This window comes from Protopterus annectens, chromosome 3.part0, assembly GCF_019279795.1.
Source record: "Protopterus annectens isolate FY-2018-M chromosome 3.part0, PAN1.0, whole genome shotgun sequence".
NCBI classification, from domain to species: Eukaryota; Metazoa; Chordata; order Ceratodontiformes; family Protopteridae; genus Protopterus; species Protopterus annectens.
Genome location: NC_056731.1, coordinates 906,914,168 through 906,940,379, shown reverse-complemented (window position 1 = coordinate 906,940,379; position 26,212 = coordinate 906,914,168). Strand labels below are relative to the sequence as shown.

The 26,212-nt window shown below is 41.6% G+C and overlaps 1 protein-coding gene across 2 annotated transcripts in view; it reads right to left on the bottom strand.

Moving 5' to 3' along the window:
- The window catches only part of LOC122796618 (activin receptor type-1-like), a 446,478-nt gene that overhangs the window by 173,964 nt on the left and 246,302 nt on the right, over window positions 1-26,212 (bottom strand). For both annotated transcript variants that reach the window (XM_044065233.1, XM_044065231.1), the window contains exon 6: window positions 8,658-8,757. In XM_044065233.1, the coding sequence (XP_043921168.1) occupies window positions 8,658-8,757 (100 nt within the window). The remainder of the gene's footprint in view (window positions 1-8,657; window positions 8,758-26,212) is intronic.

Below are 26,212 nucleotides of genomic sequence, written 5' to 3'. Positions count from 1 at the left end.
GCTCAGTGTCTGTTATTCTAAAAGTGTATTAGTTCTGGTTTAAGCACTTGGGCTTCAGGCCAGTTATTTTATATTAAGAAGGTTCGTGGTCTGCACTCTTGTGGGAGAAGAGGCTGGACTCTGCCCTTCTGAGCTGGGAATTTCTGGTTAAAGGCTTATAGTGCCTGCATATTTGAACTGTTTCTTACTGAAATTGGTACACCTTGTTTGCTGTAGCATAGACTAGATCCAGGCCTGCTGAATCTAGCTTTGTTTGTATGCTTGTTGTTTGTTTACTTGTTATTTCCCTGAAACGCTAATTCCACCTAAAATGCGGCTTTTCAGCGCTTCTGTGGATCCCTAGTGATATCTGAATTGCTTACTGTACTTATTTCCTTGTTTCACTTGAAAGAAAGTTACTGTTTGTCATTTTTGCATTTAAGTTCCCTGTAACACATTGCATTTAAGTTACCTGACACTTGCTCACTAAAGCAATTATATAAATCAGCACTAAAAAATTAAAAGCACTACACCCTCACAAACTTCCCTTGAGTACCTTGTTCCTCAATTATAAAGGAATTCCCAATACTATTCTAGCATGTCCAAAGGTCAGTTGTCAATCTCCTCTCCGGTCCAGCTGGTGAATCTGGGAATCTTGAGGCAATGTTACAAATGCCTCATGTACACAGACAACCCTCTCCTCCTCCCAACAAATTCCAACACGTGAGAGATGTAACCATATAGCCAAACTGGTGGCTAAGCTCTCTAAACTCAATACTGGCGTAACCAGTCAGGAGGAGAAGGAAACCACACTCACTACAATTCCAGTCTCACATAGACCTACCACGACATCAAACCAAACACAAAAACATACTCAGAGGCTCTAAATAAAAATCTGCCTAAGCAGCAGAGACAGCCAAGCAACCGCTACCCCAAAACAAATCACGTGCAACACATAGCTCACAAACCAAGTGTGCCGAACAGTCACAGCCCTTAAGGCTAAACAACACACCTGATACACTTGTAATAGGTGACTATCGTTAGGCACTCTGACGTCCCGCTCACCAGGCTGAAGAAGGAGAAGGTCACGGTGAGCTGCCTGTTGGGCGCTAGGATCCGCCACATAACACAAGCACTCAGGTCACATCAAGGCAAGTACAAATATGACTCAGTCATTGTCCATGCTGGTGTGAATGGCCTGAGACGTACCTCCCTGGACTACATGAAAAGAGACATAGAGGAGCTCTCTGAGCATGTAGCCCAGGCCGTTATGACCCTGACCTTGAGTAGCATCTTACCCTCACCAAGAATGATGCCACAATATGAAGACAAGATGATCAATTTCAACAACTGGCTTAAGTATTGGTGTCATTCAAAGGGGATCCAATGCCTGTCAGGCTGGGATGACATGCTCGACAAGCCATGATGCTTCACTAGGGACGGCTTGCACCTGTCACCCCTGGGCTTTCGGATATTGGCAAAGGCTCTTGCTACCCCCATAGTGCCTTTTTTAGGCAAGGCTCAAAAGACAAACCCACCTCCATAGGTATCACAAGGGATAAGAAACTAAGTGTAATGCTACACAACGCCAGAAGTCTAAACCTCAAGATGCACGCACTCGAAACTCTCCTTAGCATGGAGAACATCGATATCTGTGCAGTAACAGAAACCTGGTTCAAGGCTCCCGAGAGCACCCCAGCACTACCAGGTTATACCTCATACCATGCTTTTCGGCCCCAAAACTTGGACCGAACCACAAAATGAGGGGGAGTATCAATATTCATCAAAGATACCCACACCTCCAGGATGGTGGCACAGCACAAAGCAACAGAGACTATCCATGTGCAACTAACAGTGGGTAAAACTGCCTTCCAGTTTATACCCTGCTACAGACCACCCTCCCAAACCCAGGAACCCCACTCGGCCTTCCTGAGAACACTGGAAAATATGAAGGTCTCTCCAAACACCATTATATTGGGCGACTTCAACTATCCAAACATAGACTGGGAGCATTACTCTAGCTCCAACACCCTAGCCCAAAGGTTCCTAGAATTTATAAACTCAAATGCTATGGAACAACGTGTTACCACTCCCACAAGAGGGGAAAACATACTGGACCTGATCATCACCAACATGGGGACTCTATGCTCCAGACCAGAAGTGTATCCCTCACTGGTAAGATCAGACCATAAACTAATCTCACTGGATATTCACATCCCGACCCCACCCCCTGCCCAGAAAACCACAATGAAAAACTTCTCTAAAGCAAATTTCACACTCCTCAAAACCGAGGTGAAATCCTTCAAAGCCCCTGGGCCTGTGGAAAAAATGGCCCAGACCGCAGAATCCTTTATAAACGCATTCTATGAACAGGAATGCATGGATCATGCAATCCCAAATAAAACCAAGACCCAATCCTCCAAAGGCAGACGTCCTGTCTGGTGGACCCCAGCCATAAACAAACTATACAATAGAAGGAGGAAGCTACTACATGATAGAGCAAAATCCCAAAAAGGGAAAGCATCTCTGATCAGTATTAGCAAAAAACTACGGGCACTCATAAAATCGTCTAAGGCCAGCTTCGAGAGAAAAATTGCACAGGACACTAAGGATAATCACAAGGCTTTCTTTACTTATGTTAGGAACCTGGGTGGGAATTCCCAGATATGCTCAGAATTAGTCCAAAATGACAAAAAATACACCAAACCCACAGACATTGCCAACATCCTAGCTGACAGGTTCAGCGCAAACTCCCCATCAAAAGGGCAAATATCTATCCCAGCAGAGTGCTGCCCCCCTGACATCTCAGATGCTCAGGTAAGAGCCGCCCTCTCCAAAGCAAAAAACACAGCATCAATGGGACCAGACGGTGTCCCATGCTGTGTCCTACATGAACTCCAAGAAGAGCTAAACCCAAACATAAAACTACTGTTCAATCTCAACCTTACTACAGGATATTTACCCAAAGAGTGGCATACAGCAACAGTGGTCCCTCTCCACAAAGGTGTTGCCTCAACGGATCCTGAAAACTATCACCCCATAAGCCTGACTAGCTTGGTCTGCAAAGCTATGGAAAGGATCATCATGGACCTCATAAATAAAGATATTGGGGACCTACAGACACTGGATCCAACCCAGTTCGGCTTTGTTAAGGGCAGATCCTGCCTCTTAAACCTGGTCGATTTCTTTGAAACAGTCACCAAGGCCACTGACGAGGGGAAGGTGGTCCACACAGCCTACCTGGTCCTCGCAAAAGCCTTTGCTACAATACACCACTCGGGCATTATAGATAAGCTCACCAGCTTAAATATAAACCCCGATGTCACTAGATGGGTTGCAAACTGACTCAAGGACAGAACCCACATGGTTAGAACTGCTGGAGCCATGTCAGACTCCAAACCAGTTACAAGTGGCATCCCACAAGGCTCAGTCCTGGGACCTCTCTTGTTCGGTATATATTTCTCGGAGGTACAGGCCAACACGGAAGGACTGTGGCTGACCAAGTTCGCAGATGACTGCAAACTGGGCGCCATAATCAACTCTCCAGCCGACACAAGCATCTTCCAAAAGGGCCTCATAGAAACAGACAACTGGTGCCAGTGCCATGGCCTCAAGCTAATCGCCAAAAAGTGTATAGTCATCCCCTTTGGCAAAAACTAAGTGCCCACAAATTACCACATAGGTGGTAATCCATTAAGTACAGAAGAAGTAATTAGGGACCTGGTGACCCAAGTTGATAGCAATCTCTCATTTGACAACCACGTGGCCAAAGTGGTTAGAAAAACATTTTATATAGCCCACCTAATCATGAAGGGATTTCACATCTAGATCAGGGGAGGTCATCGTGCCTCTTTACTCATCCCTCATCAGGCCCATAATTGAGTACAATGTCCCTTTTGGGATGTACCTTACCAGACACCTGCAGCAACTGGAAAGACCCCAAAAGTACCTCACCAAGAGGATCAAAGGGCTCAAACAGATGCCATATGCTGCCCGGTTAAAGTAACTCCAGCTCTACTCAGTGGCATACCGCCTACTCAGAGGCTATCTGTGCCTGATGTATAAAGCCATGTCCAACCCGGAATTAATGGACATGCTGCACCTCAGAAAATCCAAATCCCATCGAGCTACGCGCTCGAGAGACTTGAACCTCAGCACTGAAATAAATAGGACATGCTGGAGGGACAGATTCATAACCCAGAGGCTCCCTTCACTCTGGAATAAAATCCCAGTCCAGATTAGGCAGAGTCCCTCATTGACTCTCTTCAAGAGGAATCTTGATGAGTGGACGGGAGATCGTAGGTTTACCCCGGGTATCTCTTCTGTGTCACTGTTAGACAGAGGCACAGTATACTAACCTCGAAAAAGGGCTTAGCAAAATTAATTTAAAATGGGTGGCGAAAGCCAAACACACTCTGGCTAGGCTTATAAATGCCCTAGGGCAGATAGCCTAGTATGAACCTATGAACTTTGTTCTTCATAATTGATCACTGTTACAGTAGCATTAGCTATATGCTTTATAAAGAAGTCCTGGTATACACCGGGTGAGCAAGTGCATATTGGCATACAGATAAAAAAAAAAAAAATGTTTTCCTACTTATGTATGCGAGTGTTACAGTTACCATACAAATATAATTTAAAAAGAGTAAAGTTCCCTTAGGTGTTTATTCTAGATGTGTCTTTTACAAAAAAAAATATATATATATATTGTTTTGACCACTTGATGGTGCTATTTGATCAAATATGGGATTCTGTATGTTCTAATTTAGAGTCTTTATAAGGGGTAAAGTGTGTTGCATTACTTACATAGATTTTTTTTTTTTAGGATTTGCTATCATTTATATGTTAAATATTATTATATAGGTTATAAACTAAGCGTTGCCTTTTTTATAAATAGCTATACATTATGCATGTTACTTAGTCACGCAGCAGTCTTAATTCAGAATCAGCATAGTCTGTTATGTTATTTACACAGAGATGTGCTTTGATTTATCATCAAACAACAAAATGCATGCTACTTTGTTTCTAAATACTTACATGGTACATATACTACCTGTTGGGTCACATGTCCACCCTGTGACTTAAACAATGAAGTTGCTTGGTTTACTTTGATTAATTGATAAAGCCACTGTTAAATGTATAAAACCTATGTTCGTTTGTATCCTGGTCTCTAAATGATCGGGTAAGTTCAGATTTCATGTTACTTGGCATCTTCAAATGGTGGTATGGCTGCCCCTTAAATGTCTGTTGTCCAAGAAGCAGGACAGGACCTGTTTTTTTCATCTGAAGTTCTGAACATACATTTACACTAGGGTTTTGTACAAACCTGTTTGATTCGGGAGGTGAGCATTAACTACTTGAAAAGGGTGGCAAGAACTTTCAAGTATGTCTACTGCAAGGTGCACATAGCTAAGGCAACCCTTGCTCAGTACTGTTCGTATGTTCATAACGTAAAATGCATATTATTTGGCACTACAATACCCTCGGTGGTGGTGCTGCGGTAGCGTTGTCGCCTCACAGTCAGTTCCATTCTCAGCTAGAGTGTCTTCTGCGTGGAGACATGTGTGAATGGGCGTACCTTTGTTGAAGGTTGTGCGTCAGGCCTGGCAAGCGATGCGTAAAATCAACTGCCAATCATTAGCGGACCGGAGTTCAGCTGTGGCGACCCCTAACCAGGAAAAGCCGAAAGACACAAAAATTTGGCACTACAATAAATTAAAAAGCTCCTGTAGAGTGGTATGCAGCATATCCAACTGGATATGAGCAACCATATCCTGGTAACAAGTTATCATTTACATATCTCAAAAGCAAAATAAATATGTATTTAAACAAGGCCTGGAAGTATCAGTATTTTTAAGAGACAAGGCGTCAGCAAGAAATGGAAGAGTTCTTCTTGAAACTCAACACAGAGTCCCCTTTGTTTGCATCTGTCTTTACATCTAACTAAGCCTTACACTTGCACACTTGTATACAGGTTCACAGCACCAGCATCAGAAAAAACAAAGCCACTGTATAGACAATTCAAAAGGCAAGACATCCACAACCCCTTTTTTCCCCATTTTTGCATATGGTGTAGGGGTGTCACTTCAGCAGTGACAATCACCTACAGCCAAGGTTTACATCACCAGGTGGCTAGTTCTGCCGCAGTAGTTCTTCCACACCACACACTTGCAGTAGGTGGATTGGGCACTCTAAATTGGCCACAGGTGTGAGTGTTCATGCATGTCTTTGGAATGTGGGAAGAAACTGGAGCACCAGGAGGAAACCCACATTAACACAGGGAGGATATGCAGATATTTCACAGAGGGCACCTCAGACAAGAATCAAACCGGGGAACTTCTTGCTGTGAGGTGACAATGCTATACTCTGTGCCACTGTGTGGCCCTAATTCAGGACTAAAGTTGTAGATTTTTAACAAGTTGCTTCCTGTGCAAAGCCTACAAGGGTTTGAATATTCCACCTTAACATGATTAAGTGACTTGCTCAAAGTGATACAGAAGGTAGACAGTACTTTGGTACAATTTGGAAATGTGGCTAGTCCCCTTAATGATACCTACTGGACTGCATGATTAGCAATTACCTATAAATCTACTTATTCAGTGCCAAACAAAAGCGATTTTTTTAAATGTAGGAACTAAAACACTTACAGTGCTGTCCAATTTTAGCTATTACAGTGGATATCCAAGAAGGGAATTATGCACCATGCTCAAGCCAGTAATGAATTCCTAACAAAGTAATATCCAAAACAAGCATACAACCAAACTCAATCCAGGACAGCTCTTACACAGCATCTAAAGGAAAAGTTAAGCTGCAAACATAGGCATCACCAACGAATAAAGGCTAGACATACTGCTGTCCATCAAATTACATGCTAACCAGTAGAACAGCAGAAAATGAGACAGACTGCATGGTCTTCCTAAGGGCTTTTTTCAAGTTTTCTTACTTATGACTTATAATCTGTGCAGCTTCAATAGATTATGCACTGTCTGTTGTACAAATGGTCTTAAGTGAAGTACAGTTTGATTTAGTACTATACAAACACACAAACCGCTAATTACCAATAGGCGTTTTATTTTGGGTCTATATTATAAGAACAAAGTTTCACAACTTCAAACAGCATATGGGCGACACAATATGAGTGAAGCTGTGAAACTTCGAAACAAAAATAAAAAATGTAAACATTAAACAAAAACCTACCTGATCGCTCTGAGCAGGAGGGCAAGCCCCCCTGCACCCCCCACATCCCCCGCTACTTAAATATACCAACTCTGAGATCGCACTACATTGAAGTAAAGGAAAGAATTCCCTACGGCGATCTCCGTTCACACTTGCGAGGTTTTCAATATTCAACCATTTGGTGTCGCCCATATAGTGTTCGCATATTGAAATCCTCACTTTTATAATATAGACCCATTTATTTAATATTATCTATATATTATTTACGTTTGTTTCAATCTATAAACAGTCCAGTCAAGTTTTAGCTTCTCTGTACAATGCACATTCAGGGTTCAACTACTAAAATAAGCAAAGTACATGCCTACAAGTGACAATGTGATTATTAAAAAGCTGAACCCTGTACTATCTTATGGACATACATACATCTCAGAATATCAAACTTGTAAATGTCCAATTATCTCATACAGGCCAGTTTGTGCAAATTTCTCTCAAGCATATGCAAGTGCAAGCTGAAGGAAACTTCATGATGTAATCTAGTTGTACACCCGAGCAATTGCTGAAAGGGTCATTTTGAAAACAGGCCACCTATCCTGTTCAGATGTATTAACAAGCAAGTCTATCCTAATCATGTCACAAAAGTAGGTATGAGTGGTTTTGCATGTGAACACAGACACAGACAGGGAGACCGACAGGCAGACACACCGACAGCAAACCGTCAGTCTCCCAGATCTTCAAACAACATTCCTTTCAACCTACAGGTGACAGACACCTGGAAGTAAAGCAAACATGGTTAAAACCATAAGCTTGTAACAAGCTGTATCCTGTTCTCCTGGGTTTAAGCTCCTCAGTCTCTACTTGCAGATTTGATAACCATGCGTCTCTGTGCAAATCACTCAACCAGCCAAAACACCTGCACTGTAAATGGGCATTTGAACCTTGCTGGTAACCTAGTTAAATTACTAGAAATAGAAATAACTAAATAAAAAATTACAGCAAATACTTCCTGAATGAAACATAGAACTCACTTTACAATCTGAAACTATAAATTCCAGTGAAAGTCTACAATAGGGTTTAGCCTGTCAGGTCTAAAATTAAATCTTTTACCTGAAGCTCGTGTCCGAAAATACGGTCATTCTTACTATGAATGCTCTCGTTTAACCCTTTATCTTGCGTATGCATATATGTATGCAAACAAATGCTTATATAAAAAAAAAAATCACATGTACGATCATGTGTGAATAGTTAAGTCATAGCTCCCTTCACAAGAACACACCTTTGGGAGAAAGTGGTGCAGAATTCTGGCACACAATATACAGACAGCAAAATGCCTACATTACACAAACACATTAACAATCACTGCATGACAGAAAAACAATTGCTTTCTAGCCACTGAGCAACCCAGTCAGCCAAAGATGCAGCTGGGTGGAGTGCATAAAACATATTAAGATAACATGATGAAATAACCATAACATTCTAAACAGATTTATTCCTTTTCTACTCACCTACACATTCTACTAATGTAATTTGTCTTGCAACTGTGCGCTGCACTAAAAAGGGCAAACCTGAGCCACTTCCCGATGTGCAAGAGTGATCCAATAAGTCCTAGAAAGAAAAAACAAAATTAAGACATGCACATGGCACTATTTTTTGCATCACTGTTACACAAAGAAAATGTTAAGACTGGTTGATAGACTTACAACAAACAAGCCATGGTTTGAACAATCCTTTAGTGGAAATTTTTTAAAAAATTACACAGGTTCATAGCGAAGTACTAGGCTAGCTACCCTTGCAGGCCATTTTAAGCCCAGCCAATTTCCCCTTTTTTTTGGGCTCAAAATAACCTATTCCATTTGGTTGTAGATCAGCTTTTTCCATCCCATGGTCGATAATTATATATTACCAGCTAATACCACACATGATTTGAGGGAAGTCATGCATGGGCAGGGTTGCCAGATTTCTGAAGGGCAATGTAGGGACAAAAAATGCTAAGTGAAGATCCCCACCCCCCAAAAAAAGAAAAAAAAAAAGTCTTTCGTTCATGCGGAACAGCAGGCATTAAGCAGAAGTGGCTTTGCGATTTTTGATTGGCTCGTATACCGGCATACGGGCTAATTATAACTCGCTAAGCAGAGGCTGTTTCACAAGGATTTTACTTGGCAGTGCGGCACTCGGGATTGGGCTACTGATCCCAGCACAGTCCCATTCAAATAGGGACATCTGGCAACCCTATGCATGGGATAAAGCATTTAGGAGCTGCCTCTGTCCATTAGTAGCTTAGGCGGCAGTCCTGGGGTAGATTTACTATTTCCCATCTATAGATACAAGTTGAACTTGAAAATGGAAAAAGGATGAACTTTGTTTTATGTGGATGGGGAGTCTCTTCCACAGCAGCAGTATCCTCTGTAAAATATACCTCTCCCTCCAAACTGTTCAAATGATGTTGCAGAAGAGGTTTAGATCTTTACACCAAGTAATTCTGTAGCCATCTGACTTGCTGAAATGCAGTAAAGCCATCAGTAATGGGTTGCAGGATGCCTTGTATGCCAGACACACGTCACCTCTTAGCAGTCTATAAAATACAGAGTATAGTAACAGGGCTTTGAGCTGGTCCATGTAGGACATATTGTTTATGCCTTCTATCCTTTTAGTAAGGAATCTCTGTGGGTGTTCCAGTTGTTCCATGTATCTGGACAGATAGATGCCAAAATGGCATTACACTCAAAGACTGGCCTAATGAGGGTTGAATAAAGGGGAACAATGACATTCCTAGATTTAGACATAATCCCTTTGTTTATAAGCTCTGCAGTGTAGGTTTTTTTTTTTTTACAACAGACATGCTGATCAGAAGTTAGGTCACTGTTCACATAAGTTCCCAAATCCTGAACAAGTGGGTCAACTATTAGGGGTGTATTGCCAGTGTGGTAGTTCACTAGGGTAGATGACTTCTCAAAGAATACAATGATGCATTTTTTGGCATTTAGTTTCATATCATGATTTGACACCAGTTATTTAGTTGGGCAAATCTTCCTGCAGGATGGCCAAGTCATTTGGGGAGTCAGTGATTGACACTTTTTTTTCTTGAAACACTTTTACTGAACATAAATCCAAACAATCCGGAACACTACACAGAAAGAAAGTTTTATGAGTAAAATAACTTAATTTAGACCAATAAATCTAAAGAGTTTTTTTTAAACATAACACATCCAGTATTGTTCCTCCTAAACTTTGTAATGAGGTTGAAAGTGTATTTTCCAGTAACACTCCAAGAGTCTTCAAGTGACCTAGTTTAAGTACATCCAACAAGACATAAAATTGTATTTCAATGTTGTTGTTGTCTTTCGGCTTTTCCCGGTTAGGGGTCGCCACAGCTGAACTCCGGTCCGCTAATGATTGGCAGTAGATTTTCACAGTGCCGAGTTGCCAGCTTGACGCCCAACCTTCAACGAAGGCACGCCCATTCAGGCATGTCTTTCGGAAGGCTACTCGACCCGCGGGGAGGACATGCAGACTCCACACAGAAGGCACTCCCCACACACTAGCTGAGAATCGAACGGGAGAACCTCTTGCTGTAAGGCAACAACGCTACCGCTGCACCACCGTGGATTTGCATAAAATTGTATTTCAATAACACTGATAACACTGAAAAAAATTACTGCTCCTCTCAAAAAAAACATTAACATTTTTGAATAATACTTATATCCATCATTAACTGTGAGTCAATTATACAGTGGAATTGTAACCTTTAGATAAAAAAAATTCAAAAAGACAAATGCATTAGCAAGACCCCAAATTTGAGATACTACACCTCTAATGAACTGAAAAAAAAAACTTGACATATTACATTTATATGAGAAATGTACATAGTCCTTTTGTAGAAGTAGAAAGAATTACAGCATACCACAAATTAGCATACAATTTTTAAAAAGTACCAACTATACACATGTTCTCGACTAATGCCAAAACAATGAAGAATTGTGTAACAAAGTATATTTGTCTCACTTATTTTAAATTAATTTATAACCAGGAATGCCAGACTCAGAGGTCCTATTTCCAGGAAGTCTTGGGGTGAAATATACCAGTCAAAACATAAAACGATAATGCTATACAGTTAACAATGTAAACCAAAACATAAATAAGACGTTATGTCACACAAATACATGGGACAAATAATGATGTGAACCAAGAAAAAACAACTGCAGTAGTCACAGTCGACAGTCTGCGAGACCGACAATGTACAGGTAGGGGAATATTGCATTTCCCTGTGGATTGTACAATACGAGTTAGTATACATAATTAGCATGGGGTATGGGGGCGTTGCTTAGCTTTTTATTTTTTAAACAATATTTGAATGCACTAGGAAGTCGATGTTTTCGATATAGAGCTGTTTACCTTCATGATGTTGAGATTCGTGTTTGTCAAACAAATGAAAAGTAAATCTTATATCTATACACACACATCTAGAAACTTCTACCAATGCATCTTAGAAACTGCCGATTCACTTTTCCCTCCACTCTCCCTTAACGTCCTACTCATAGTAACCATTCATTCATTATACCATCCCTACTACTCAGCATGTTTTTACACCTACCTACCCAGTATTCCCACCTTACTCTAGAATTACTCAGAATATGGACACGGATGACCACGAACCACTGACAAAATCCATTTTTATAATTAATCTGCTGACTTACCTGTACTGTCTCTAAGCAGCCAACTCTGCAGAGATGAGCTAAACTTATCTGAAAGACTTTCAAGTCCCTTTCTTCAAGTCTCACACACAAAATCAGAAGGCATATATTTAGCAAACTTCTTGTAGTAATCCTTAGTATAAAGCTAGATTTAGAAATGATTTACAGTTAATCAAATCGTGACAGAGCACGGGTAATTCATATTATCTCCACTTTGCTGATGGAGACAATGAAATCTAGATCCTCCGCCAAGACCTTGCTTGTGTACTGCTCTTATGAGATGATAATACCTGGGTAGGTGACCTCTCAAAAGGATACAATAATGCATTTTTGGCATTTAGTTTCAGACAATGATTTTGACACCAGTCACTTATTTGAAACAAATATTCCCGCAGGCTGGCGCCAAGTCATTCGGGGATTCAATGATTGATTCAATGACATGTTTTTTTTTTTTTCTTGAAACACTTTTATTGAATACAAAATAACATAAATCCAAGCAATTCTGAACACTATACAGAAAGAAAGTTCTATAAGGAGCCAGTAGCTAGCTGGGAGGGGAATGGGAGCGAGCAGAAGTCAATGCAACCATCCCAGACGGAATGTTTCAGCATGGCCTCACTGTTGCAAAACATCTGCTGGAGGACAAGAAGAAAAGCAGGCTACTTTCAGGAGTGTGCGTCAGTCATACCAAGAAATATGCTGCATTGCACGTGAGCCAACGCATGCGAACATGCAACAAACAGCAATAATGTAGGTCTTTGCAACAAGAGCATCATTAAGCCAAAAGGGGACTGGGCATATAAAATATCTTCAATGAAGCACACAGAATGACATTATTCTGAAGCTGCTGCAGTTTCTTGACCAGAAGACATCATTTTTTTAGACCTAGATTGCCCAACACCCAAAACACAGCCTACGGTTTGGAAAACAAGCTAGACCTCAAGGATTCCAGTAAGCAGACTAGTGGTCAGAATGCTACTTGGAACCAAAAATATACTTAGGAAAAAAAACAAGTAAACAAACAAAACCAAAAATAGCAGCATCATCTGCAAACAGCTTTATCTTATCATGCAGTCATAATGTAATGACATGCACAGATGCAAGGGATTACCCTTATTACGTTAAGTTCTCTGTATCAAAGTACTTGTAAATTCAAAAATGGCATATTTAATAACAGCTCTGAGAGAGGGATGACTTGGGGCTTCTTCTCTGTCTGCCCCAGATTAGCTTTTTTTTTTTTTTTTTTTTTTTTGCAACTGGCCACACTAATATGGCCTTGAAGAGTTTTATGGCCTCTCCAAAGAAAGTATCCTCAGTAGCAGAGCTGGGAGATGTAAAAATATCTCCTTTTCCTAAAGCACCACAATAGCTGAAGATACATAAGGAGATGGACACCACATTGTTCCCATAAACAGTTTTATACGTAAGCTTACCATAACAGTAGATGTTCAAATGATCACTGCTGCAGTAGCCTAAGCTATATGGCAAATATCCTGCCAAGGATATAACAGCCTACCAGCTTCCAAAACTTCAGGGCAAATTTCATGTGCTCAGACGTTACACACCCTGGCACAATCCACAAAACAAAAAGGGGGATGTTGTGAGGAAGGGAATGGCTACTACAGCAGAGTTCATTTGAACATTTACAGCTATAGCAAGTTTACTTACACAACTGTACTATGTTCAATATGCTAATCACTGCTGCTGTAGCCTTAGCCATATGGATAGATCACCCTCACATATTACATTTGGGAGGTTGTAGAGGGAAGGGGGAAAGAGTCCAGCAGCCCCTGGTTAATGATCCTAGGAAAGCCTGATTAGACCTAGGGAAGGAATCAAGCTTGTAGTGCTTTGTAAAAGTATATACAGAGGACCCAGTTGCAGTTTTTAGAATACTTAGAGAAGTCAACTCTTTCCAAAAAGCCACAGATGAAGCCAAAGTCCTGGCAGAGTGAGCCTTGACCCTGCCTAGAACAGTTTTGTTGTACTGAAAAAAACAAAAGATAACAGCCTTGGACAACCATCTGGAAATGGTCTATTTTGACCCAAGTCGTCTCTTCTTCTTACCTTCACAAGAATTGAAAATATCCTAACACCTGAAAGATTCTGTTCTGTCAAGATAGCACCTGTGTTGTCTACAGACATCCAAGGTATGAACTATCCATTTTCCCTCATTCTTAGGTTCAGGAAAGAAAACAGGGAGACTGATAGTTTGGCTTAAAGTAAACTCTGATACGACTTTGGACATACAAGAAAAATTAGTTCTCAGAGAAATCCCGTCTCCGTGGAAAATGAGACCGAGTTGAATCATCATAAGAGCTTCCAATTTGGATGCTCTTCTTGTAGAGGACAGGGCGATCCAATCAGTAAAACAGTTTTCTATGCTAACAACCTCAAGTCAGCCAGATGAGCCGGTTCAAATGGAGCAAATGTTGGGATCTGTAACACAAAATTAAAATACCAAGGAGGAGTCACTAGTTTTCTTGGGGGCCTCTTATGCAAAAACCCCTTTCAAAAACATTTTAACATGAAAAAGCATTGACAGGAGAATCCATGGGAAGATATGCTGAAATGGCTGATAAACTAATCTTCATGGAGGAGTAAAGAAGGATAGTAATTTATATAAATATTGTCAAACCAGAAAAACATTAGCTCTGAATGGGTGCTGGTTATGTTGTTGGTGCCAACTAGACACCTTTTTCCATTTTCTAGTATGTAACTTTCTATTAGCAGGCTTTCTTGCCTCCAGTATCACCTATTGCATGTCCTCAGTAAACAGCTGCCTACAGGGAATTAAGATCCTATCATCAAGGCAGTTAGCTGGAACTTGATTGGGTATGGGGTGTAGCAAACACCCCTGCCTTTGTGTGAGTAGATACATTCTGTGAGGAAGCCTGTGGTAATTGCCCCTGGCCATTTCCAAAAGAAGGGAGAACCACTGATGCCTGGGCCAGAAGGTGCTACCACAATAACCTTAGGAGATTCCTTCTTAATCTTCAGAAGTAGCCTGGATATTAGTGGAAAGACATACAGGAACATTCCTATCTAAGGAAAGGAAAAGACATTTGTCTTCCAGGTCTTCTTGTATGGGGTCCTGGAGCAGAATTTTGCCAGCTGAGTATTCGGAGAGGAGGCAAAGAGGTCTACCTGAGTAATTCTCCACAGATGGATCAAATCTTGGAAGACCTCATGGATCTAGCTTCAATTCTGCCTTTGTCCTTCTCAGCGTGGCTGCCACACTGTTTAGCTCCAATTGTATGTAAGATGCCTGTAGAGTGAGTGTACCTCCCAGTTCTGGGGTTTGTCAGAAAAGAAATCACCTAGCGGAGACCTCAAATTTCTCTAAATTCAGGCCCACCTCCACGGTCCAAAAGAACTCAGTCACCACCGATGTCACAGGCTTTGCCCGGGAAGCAGTTTCAGGAGTGATAATAGTACAAAGTGTTTGGGACACCAAGGATGTAAATATAAAAAAGATTCTTACTCTAATCAAAGCACTCTACTCTCTGAATTATATTTTCTCCCATGGACCCCTTAAGTTGTTACAGACAATACCACAGTCATGGTACATCAACAAGCAAGGGGGGAACAAAGTCTTTACCCCCTTTGTAGGCTAGCCATGTTAGCTTTGGATATAGCTTCACAGCACAATCTCACTCTACAGATTTCTTACATCCTATCAGAGCTAAACAATGTGGCAGCCACTCTGGAGAGTAGCTGAAGTCACACACTCAGCAAATAATCAGATGTAAAGCAGGACTGGTAAGCAAAAGTAATGTGTCACAAGCAGTTTTAGGAATAAGAGTGCAATCTGAGATCCAGCTCCAACATCAAGGCTAGCCTCTGATTCTGCTCAGCCATGTTTTATCACACAAGTGAAAAGACTATCAAAATCCTTACCTGGGAAGGAGAAGATTGGAGGGGCCTAATAGAAAGGGCTATACTTTACTCAATCCTAATGGAACAGTGGCCAAATGCTCAAAGGAAGAAGGATGAAGTGAATTCCGTCAGACTTAACCTCAGAACTAGAAACAATATTTCAGGACTAAAGAGACTTCTCCTCGCACTAAAAGGGGTTTCAATACCCCAGACAAATGACAAGATTCAGTCACCACATTCTTTCTCAAAAGAGCAGGAGCTAGAAAAGTACTCTGCTCACTCTTGTCTGTGTCTGTAGGCAAAAACTGAATGATGACTATTTATGAGACAAGAATGTGAACTAGAAGACAATACAGCAGAGTCCATTGGCACACAAGGTGACTACAAAGGGTGGCTGATCCCAGAGGCTGCAAACACATCCCTTCCCATTTTTTTTTTTTTTTTTTGTACACCTGGCTGGAAATGTTTGAGTCAATCCTCACTAGCAACTAGCTAACCTCTGAGGGAGGAAGGTAAAAAGGAGATGCCCCAAGGTCAAAGAGCCAGCCATCAACTGACAGGTGCCATCTAGACTTTAAGGAAAGAAGAGGTGGCAACTTCAAGTCTAATTCTCAAAAGGAAGTAAAATGGGTCTGCTTTTGTACATGTGTGCTAAAGACCTGAATCACAACAACCTGTAGGTGGGCTTAGTGACTAGTGCAACAGCAAGTGCTGAGCAAGTCAGGTCTAGAAACTCAGGCTACACGTCCACTAAAGAAAAATCCTGCTTTAAAACTGAAACAGTAAGTATTTTCTTCATATATTGGTATTCCAAGTACTACTACTACAGCATCAGAATCCCTTCGGTGTTTCTTATATTTTCTTACTCAAAATGTCCATCATGGGGACTGCTACACTATGATTTTGCTCTTCAGTCTGCTTGCCCTCCTATCAGAATGGAGTAAGGGTCTTTATAAAATGTCAAGACTTAGACATCATAAACAAGATTTTTTCATCAGTTAGTTGCATTGACAGTTCTGAGAGTCATTGGGCTTTTTAGATAACTAGGACAGGACAGCCAATGCTTCTCTTTACCTAAATTATTCTGAACTGTGCTTACTTTAAGTTGGTAAGGGCCTTTATTAGTCCATTTTCATTTTATTCAAAATAAGAGGTGAAAAGCAGGATTTAATTAATCAAAGCTGTGGTCCTTAAAACAATTCCAGACCCAATATCCCCGACACTGTTTCAAGAAGTAAAGTTGTCACCTCTGATCATTAATCAGTATCTGGTCTGAAAGCTGCCCCACTGCCTGTAGACTGATGTAGTGCTGGACTCTACAGCTAAACAGATGAAGGTCAACACTTCAATGGCAAAACATACCGGCTTGTTTATAGTGTTACAATGCAATACTTTATGTTCTTCATATAAAGATTTCCCCAACTAACTCCAGAGCTTCACTTTAACTCTTTGTAACACTTCAAAAACCTCTGGAAGACTTATCTCAAAATGTACAACTATGAGCAATAACAAAAAGAGTTAAAACTACAGACTCTGCTGTTTAGCCTATGTCATGCAGGCTGACAAAAAAAAAATTGAAGGAGGATGAGATCTCAAAAGGTAAAAAAAGCTGTTACCAATATTTATGATCTGTGGCTGGGAAACCATGAAAATACCTTTAATGTCTCGAGTAACAGCATCTAGGTGATACTACAGGGAGAAAAATAAGTAACCTCTGCGCTGGTGCATGGGCTCTCTGAACAAGCACACTGGCCAGTCTCTGTGCCAAGCCTCCATCAATGCCAAGCATCAATCAACAATTAAGGCCCCAAACTCCTTTCCAAGAACAGTAACTCAGTGAGTTAAACCACTGGCTACAGTGACACCTGCTGATGCTACTATATGATCTGAAATATTCTTTGATCACTGTCTGAGAGACAGTGTTGTGTTTTATTTTTTTTATTGCTTACTAACATTGCAAATTGATCCAAAGGGACAGTTTCAGCTACAGCCTTGGAACACTATCTGGTTAAGAAATTTGCTCAGTGTTACACAGTAGGCAAATGGAGGCTCCTTGGAATCAAACCCTAGACTACAGGATGAAGTCGAGTAACACCTCATAACCGTAACACTTTCTGTTAATTTCCAAACAGCTGGAAAGACAATGCCTCTTACATATTTAAAACAGGAACTTTACAAACAATGCAGGCTGAGAGAACATCAGAACAGTAGTACAGACTAACTACATACACACTTCTTAAGCCTAGTGTGGAGCAAAGTATGGGGGGGGGGGGTCAAAGAAGGCTCACCCTAAATGTGATTAGAAAAGTCATGTGAGAAAGTCTTCAGAGGGCTGTAATCCAGTATTCTACTCACAAGCAGTGAGGCAGGCTCACAAAGAAAAATCAAGCTTGTATGTTGAATCCTCTGCTTCATTAATATAGCCTTCAAAACACTCAAGAATCTAATAAATCACTTCAGCACTTAATACTGGGCCATTTATACTTAGTGTAGTTCATAAATCATTTAACTTAACATTAAGCAACGACATCTGCATTCTGTTTCCTTATGAATTTCTATTGAAAGCCTACACACGTTAAAGTAGAAGCATGAAACTTTCTGCTTATTGTCCAGTGGGTAATAATTTTTAAACCAGCAGAAAAAAGAAAAAAAAGGAGAACAGAAAAAGTGCCCACTCGCATCTGTGCTGCTAATTCAACACAGTTCATCTAGGTCACAGTCAGGCTTCGTACCTTCACACTAAGGGGATGGGCTTTCTCCCTTACTTTCAGAATTACCTGGGGGCAAGAAGGACTGGAGGGGTATGTATACAGAAGCAAACTTGTCCAAAAGATGATACTCACTGTCCAAACCTCCCTGCATGGTAATCTGGAGCAGAATTTCTTCAATTTATGTTCTGAGAAGCAAAAATGTCTACTTCTGGTCCACTTTACCTGTGAATAAGTTCCAGAAAGATGCCCTTATCTAACATCCACTCACGGCAATTTGCACTGTGCTAAAATGGAATTAAAATGCCTTGAATGTTACTTCAGATTGCAAGGTGATCTCTCATATGGCCAACCTACACATGGTTTAAGAGAGAATTCCTACAAGTTTACATAAACCATTACAGTGAAGGCCAACACTTCAATGGCAAAAATACCGGCTTGTTTACCGGCTAGGTGCACATCCCCTGGTCTCCAGATTGGCTTAAAAGCCCTGAGGGCCAACATCACCTGCATCATTTACATGTTGTAGCTGTATCTATTGGTCGGTCTCCTCCACAGGTTAAATGGGCTGATGCCACACACTTCAGAGGTGCCACCTCTGTAACTTCCTCATATGCAGTCTCATGAGGTCTATGAGTCAGGTTTATACTATCTGCTCTACGATCCTCAGGAATTCCTTTGCTGAGATACAGTTCCTCTTGGCCATGTTATGACAGATTCAAGTCAATATGTTTTTCTGGAAAAGGAAGGCCTTTTGTCTGTGTTCAACATTACTCTTGACAGAGATAACTGCCCTTAAAGGTACTAGGATGAATCTGGGTAGGCTGAGAAAATGTCAAGTTCTGAAAACAAGTCAGGGTGTAAATTAATGTCATCTCTAACTCACAAAATAAAAACTCTAACTCACCTTAACAACAGAGCTGGTTGAGGCAGTAATCTAGGAAGAAGGAAATGTCAATGCCCTTGGTTCTGCAATGAACTACAACTACAGCCGGACCTTTCTGTGAATACCCTGATGGCAGGAACTAATCCAAAAGGCAAAGAGTTAAATTGGTAAAAAGGACCCTCCTGCCTTATTCAAGCTGGAGAGGGACAAGGATAGACATCCATGGTCCATATTTTCTTTGTACTAGAAAAACCCTCAAGCAGAACCAGTGGCTGCCTTTTTTCTTAGAATTCTCTGTACTGCCACCTACTGTGATAATGCATCAAGCAGGAGCTGCACACAAGATGTGTCTAGTTTTTGGGTAATGCAAAATTCCCCAAAGTTTTGGGGCTGACAAGAAATGCAACATGTACCCTTAAAATTCAACCGACCACTCTCATCTGTCCTGTGCAACCCCTTTCCAAAATTTGCTCATCAATCACAGTGGGGGTCAGGAGGAATTTAAAGGCTGGATTGGGATTTCATCGTGGGGGGGGGGGGGGGGCAGGAGTAATGGTCAATAGACTGCTCCCTCTCTATGGCTTGACCCAGAGGATACAAAGGCTTCCCTTAATTTCTGTTCTGAAAGGCCTTCTGCTTCACCTGTTTTTCTTTTTGTCTGGTGACAGTAAAAAGGCTGGTGTTTAGAGGGGGATGACTCCTGCTGTACCTAGGTTTGGGGTGACTATAATGTCTGCTTGACCAATTCCATTACCTTACTCTACTACTCCAGTTTCTTAATGACTACCTGATTGGGGGTCTGAACAGCAATTCCTTTTCCGGTGCTTCACTGAAGAGCTTCAACTTCAAATCCTCAGCATGGGCTGAACTGTCAACCATGCATGTCTGATAATCACTGACCCACTAGAAGCAGCCATGAATGCTGCATCTATTGTATTACAACCACATTTAATGCAGCATTTGACAATCTGCACAGCTGTTTGGTTGAGTTTCGCAAGCTTTACCTTCAGTGCTGAGTCAGTGATCATCATGAACATATACACAACTGGTGGTGGACTTCACCATGATACTTAATCATATGGGTCTGACAATTTATGATCCTGAAGACCAAGGTTGTTATGTAAACCTCTTTTTCAAAGCAGTCTAAGATTATGTTCAACAAATAACTGGGAAGACATTTTTGGGTTACAACCAACTTAGACCCAACAGCAGTATCCAATGATTCCACTGCTGATCTACTGCTGTATTACTACAGTGGTATTAAAAAAAGATCATGAACCTTGCAAAAACAGATCAGGTTTCCTGGGAATGTTTGGGAGAGAGGGGCCTAGTTTTGAGATGTTGTATAATAATTAGTCTTAAAAGATTCAAGAAAATACAGTTGTGAAAGAACCTATCTTAACAGTAGAACCTCCCACCGAAACAAATGTTCTCCAGAAAGGGCTGACAGACAAATTACTGGTGTAAGAGCCATGAACTAAGACCATATGGCATAAGTCATCCACCCCTGGTAACAATCATACTGACAACACACCCCTAAGAGCTGTCTCGGTAGTCAGGGACTTGGGGACACACACAGACAGTAATCTTGCCTTTCATCATCATGTGTCTATAGTTGTGAAGAAATCATTCTATTTTGTATAACTTATAAACAAAGATATGGCATCTAGGTCCAAGGAAGTCATTGTTCCACTGTATTCTGCATTCATCAAACCTATCATGGAGTACAATGCCCTCTTTGGTATTTACCTAACCAAGCACATCCAACAACTGGAACATCCACAGAGGTTCCTCATTAAAAGAGTACAGGGTATAAGTAATATGACTTTATGCATACCACCTCAAGGCCCTATCCTTGTATTCAGTCTCCTACAGACTGTTGAGGGAAGATCTATGCCTGGCATACAAGGCATTGTCAGACCCCCACTTTGAAGGGCCTCCTGCATATCCACAAAACAAATAGCACCAGAATTACCCATTATAAAGACTTAAACCTTGCCTGTGATAAAAACAGGACATGCCAGGCAGACGATATGTATACAAGGAACTCTCCCTTCTTTGGAACAGTGTCCCCATGCATGTGAAGCGGAGTTCCACCCTAACCCACTTCAAGTGCAACTTGGACAACTGGATGGGGAACAGGAAATTCATCCCTTGTTTAGCACCTATGTCTTTAATGGACACAGGCAGCCTGTAAATGGTTCATCTCCAAGGCTCCTGCTTGTAAATTTTTCACCTCCCATGCCCCTGCTTACACTTATCAAGGGTAGGAGAACTTGAGAGATTTGAGACGAATGGCTAGGCTTAAAAAGGCTCTTGTGGTTGCTAGCCTAGTAAACAGCTATGAACCTACATCATACCAATCACTGTTGCTGTACTCCTGACATAAGGGTTTTCACTGCTGACGTCTGGCTTGGCTACCAAGGCTTTACTTTCCCAAGGTTGTACGTCCATCGCATGACCTCAGTTTGTATGTGATGGAGTACACAGATGGATGCAGGAATGTGGATCCTCAGACTATCTCCAAGCCAGCAGCCTGAAGACTCCTGAGAGAGAGAAACTGGTGAGCTAGGAGGGCTGTAGCTAGAATAGGTAAAATAAAAACTCACCCGATGTCCTTCTATATCACTGTTGCAGTATTCCTCACAGAAGAGATGTCCCGCCCACAGCAGCCCGATGTTAGGCCAGTATGAAAAAGCCTAAAAAAGATTTTGTATGCACAGCACGTCACATTTATGCTCTCCATGAAGAATGTAGGGCATAAAAGGGACGTACAGACACAACTAACACAACTACCTAGTACTTCTTTTGGCACCTCTTCAAACTCCAGTTCTACTAGTTGGTCTTAACTCCTTGTTGCTGTACTGAATATTTAGCAACACCAAGATAAGTTCCCTTTTTTTTTTTAAACTTTTCTTGGCCTACTCATTTGTCAGTCATTTCTGCTCGTCTACCCTTGACTTCTCCTTTGACTTCTCATTTTGCGGTCAAACAACTTCTTAAAGATGTCCTCTGCATATTAGGCCTCCAAGAAAACTTATTCCTCCTCCTTGGGACATTAATTTTGTTTTGGAAAAATTGACTCAGGCTCCTTTTGAGCCTGCAGATTCTGCTTCTTTGCAACATTATACCTGGAACACTGTTTTGTTGCTGGCTCTTACTTCTGCTCGGAGGATTTCTAAGCTGCAGGCCCTTATGTCCATTCCTCCTTTTTTGTTTTTTTTCTAAGGGACAGGGTGTTCCTTCTTTTACACCCACAGTAGTAAATGAGTTGTCCTCAAATCAGTCGGTATAACTCCCTCCCTTTTTCCCTTCTCCTCAGTCTGCAAGTAACAGGGCCCTGCATACCTTGGATTTGCACAGACAGCTCAGGTACTATTTAGATAAAAGTAGGACTATTCATAAGTCTGGTTAACTTTTTGTTTCCTTTCATCCCAGGTCTTTGGGTTTGGCTGTTTCTAAAGAAAGCATCACCTCCTGGATATCCAAGACAATTTCCTTTCATTATTCTTTTTCAAGGCAAATCTGCCTAATTCTGTACGAGCTCATTCCACTAGGACTGCTGTCTCTTCTGGTACCTTCTTCAAGGGGTTGGACAACAATTCCTTCCCTGAAACTGCTATTTGGTCTTCAGTACATCTTTACTAAGCATTATAAGATAAATATGACTTCTAGGGTCACAGCAGGTTTTGCTGAAACCATTTTATATGGGTTTGTTGATGGCTACTCTCAGCCTTCCCACCTCCAATTCTCTTTCTTGAACTTTTTTACTCTTCCTTCTATGAAGAATATTCCAACAGTGATATAGAAAAGCATAGCACAGTTGTTTAAAATCTTACCGTAGCAGTAGATGTCCTTCTCTTTACTGTTGCAGTATTTGTTCCTTCCCTTCAACCCCCTCTTGTTTGTTCTGCACATTTTCCTTTTGGGTGTGCATGGACTTCTTTGCCCTATGATGACTGTTCTCTTCAGGGGAAATTCAGTTATAGGTAGTTGCGTCCGTATATCCCTTTTATGTCCTACATTCTGTGCAGGGTGCATAAATGTGACGTACTGCGCATACAAGATCTTTCTTAGGCTTTTTTACACTGGCCGGGCATTGAGCTGCCCTGGGTGGGACATCCCTTCTATGAAGAATACTGCAACAGTACAGAGAAGGACATCTACTGTTACGCTAAGCTCTCACACAATTGTACTTTCTCATGTAATACAGGAGAGGTCAAAGCAAAGAGGAAGAATAGGACATAATTGTAGTGAGGCAGAGGAAAGGGGATGGAGAGTAGGATGGAATACTGCAACAGTGATCAGTAGGAAATCTACTGCTATGGTAAGTTCTTACACAACTGTACTATGTCCTGACTGAAATTACTATCCCAGTATTCTAGATATGGGGTGATTCCCAAAGATGAAGGAGGAAGGAAGGGTAGTTAGCTACTGAGCAGAACAGCTGACTAGCAGTCCAGACAGAGGTGACTTAGAAAAGGCTGAACTGGAACAGGAGGAAGCATCAATTTTGTAATGTTTGGTAAAGATGTGTACAGAGGACCAACTAGCAGCCTCCAAAATAGACCTCAAGTCTACTTTGTGAATAGCCCCTGAGGATGATACTCTGCCCTAGTGGAACACACTGTAGAGCATGAAGGAAAGGTCTTACCAAGTGCGAGTAGCAGAAAGAGAAACTGCTGTAGCTGGTATTTCTAAGGCTGTTTGGAGACCAGCTGGCCCAGCTTAGGGCTCATAAGTGATCAAACTCACAGCAACTGCCAATTCCCTTCAGCTTGTGGTGTATCTCATTTGACCACTGTCCCTGCGAACTGGTTCTCTCTGTACCCCACTTGCTGAATCCTTGGCCATTGGCCGCATCTGCAGTGAAGAAACCAGCCACAAGGACTCAAGGGCTTTAAAAAGAAAATAAGTTACTTGACCACTGTCCTTGCGAACGGGTTCTCTCTCAGTCCCCCACTTGCTGAATCCTTGGCCGTTGGCCGCATCTGCAGTGAAGAAACCAGCCACAAGGACTCAAGGGCTTTAAAAAGAAAATAAGTTACTGTAGGTGTCTAGCTACTTTCCCTCTTAGCCTGCTACTGTAGAAAGTAGCTGGTCTAAAGCAGAAATAACTGGCTCTACCCATGGCTAGGGACAGCAGCTGCACCCCACCCCCATCTGCTGTAAATACATTCCCCAGTTAACTTTTTCTTTTTGTTATCAGTAAACCAAGATAAAGTTCTAGGCGAAAAAAGGTAACTCAGTAGATACACTGGAATTGCCCACTTATAAAATAGAGGCAAAAAGGTACTTAAACTGCTACTTTTTGTCTGCTTTAAACTAGGTCTCTACCCAGAAAGGACACAGCTGAAATCAGGTCTATAGATTGTTAGGAATTTTTAGAATCTAGTAGGGAAAAACAATTTGGCTATTTAGGCAATTACCCTGCAATCTTTAGCCTGGGGGAGTTCTAGCCCGCTCTGTTCGCTACACTCACTCTGCTCCTCTCCCTACCCCCTACTCCTACCCGCCCCCCCCCAGTACCTCTACATTTATTCTTAGCCTTAACCCCACCCCTATTTGCCAGCAATTAGGCTACACCACTACTCACCCCTCCCCCTACATCCAACACAATCATGCTACTACCTAATATAATAACAATCCTAACCTGCTTAGTTCTAGCTCACATTACATCCTACCAAGGCTCCACAGTCACATGTCCCAACAACTTCCCCTATACTCTCTCAACACCCTCCCTCAAACATTTACACTATAACTACACAACCCATGCAACCAAAACCATCCACCCAATACACACACTCCATTACCAAACACCTAACACACTCAAAAATAAAATATCCCTAAGATACCATAAGCAATTTACTATGTATATAAAACATATCCTACACACCCTCTATAAACTAGCCCTCGCTGGAGACATCCATCCAAACCCTGGTCCTCCTAAATCCAACCCAACCACAAACCCTAGTCCAAGCAACCCCCCCCCCCCCACAACTCAACTCCTAGCCAACAAGAAATCAACAGACCTACTCATAATGTCCCTAAACATCAGCAGCATATGCAATAAAATCCAAGAACTACATGCCAGCAAAAGGATATATTCCCCAGATATTCTCTTCCTAACTGAAACCTGGCTCAAACCTCACATCAAAAGTGAGGAAATACTTCCACCTGAATACAACATCCTTTGCATAGGCAGATTGTCCAAAAAAGGAGGTGGTGTAGCATTGATATTTAAACACCACTTCAATATTCAACTTCTGAACTCATTTGCCCCTCACCACAACAATGAAGAAATCCTTTATGCCAATCTCAAACTAAACCCAAACAAAACAATCAATATCATAGGATGCTATTTCTCACCAGGGCAAAATATTACACCCCTAGAAAATCTCCTGAGCTGGGCTACTCCATCTCTACCCCAGGAAACCATCATTCTCGGTGACTTTAACATCAACTGGCTATCCTGTAATAACAGTCTCCCAGACATTCACCTTAATCTCCATGGGTTCACTCAACTCATTGAATCCCCTACCCGAATCAACAAAAACCCTAATAATCATACCTTACTTGACTGGATCCTAGTCAACAAAGCCCCTCACTCTTACCTAGCAGGCTGCTTACCTGACAGTCTTAGTGACCACTCCCCACTTTCCTAATTCGGCACCACACTAACAGTATGAAGCCCATTATCCACATGCAAATACGAAACAAGTCCAACTTCAACCCCAACTCCTTCACCTCCTCCCTGCAAAAAATTAAATGGTTACCACTAAAATACCTCAACCTAGATGAGGCTGTCCACTTCTTCAACAGTACCTTCCTCTCCATCCTAAACACCCATGCTCCTGTAAGAAATGCCAAAGTCAGAGCCAGGCGTGCCCCATGGT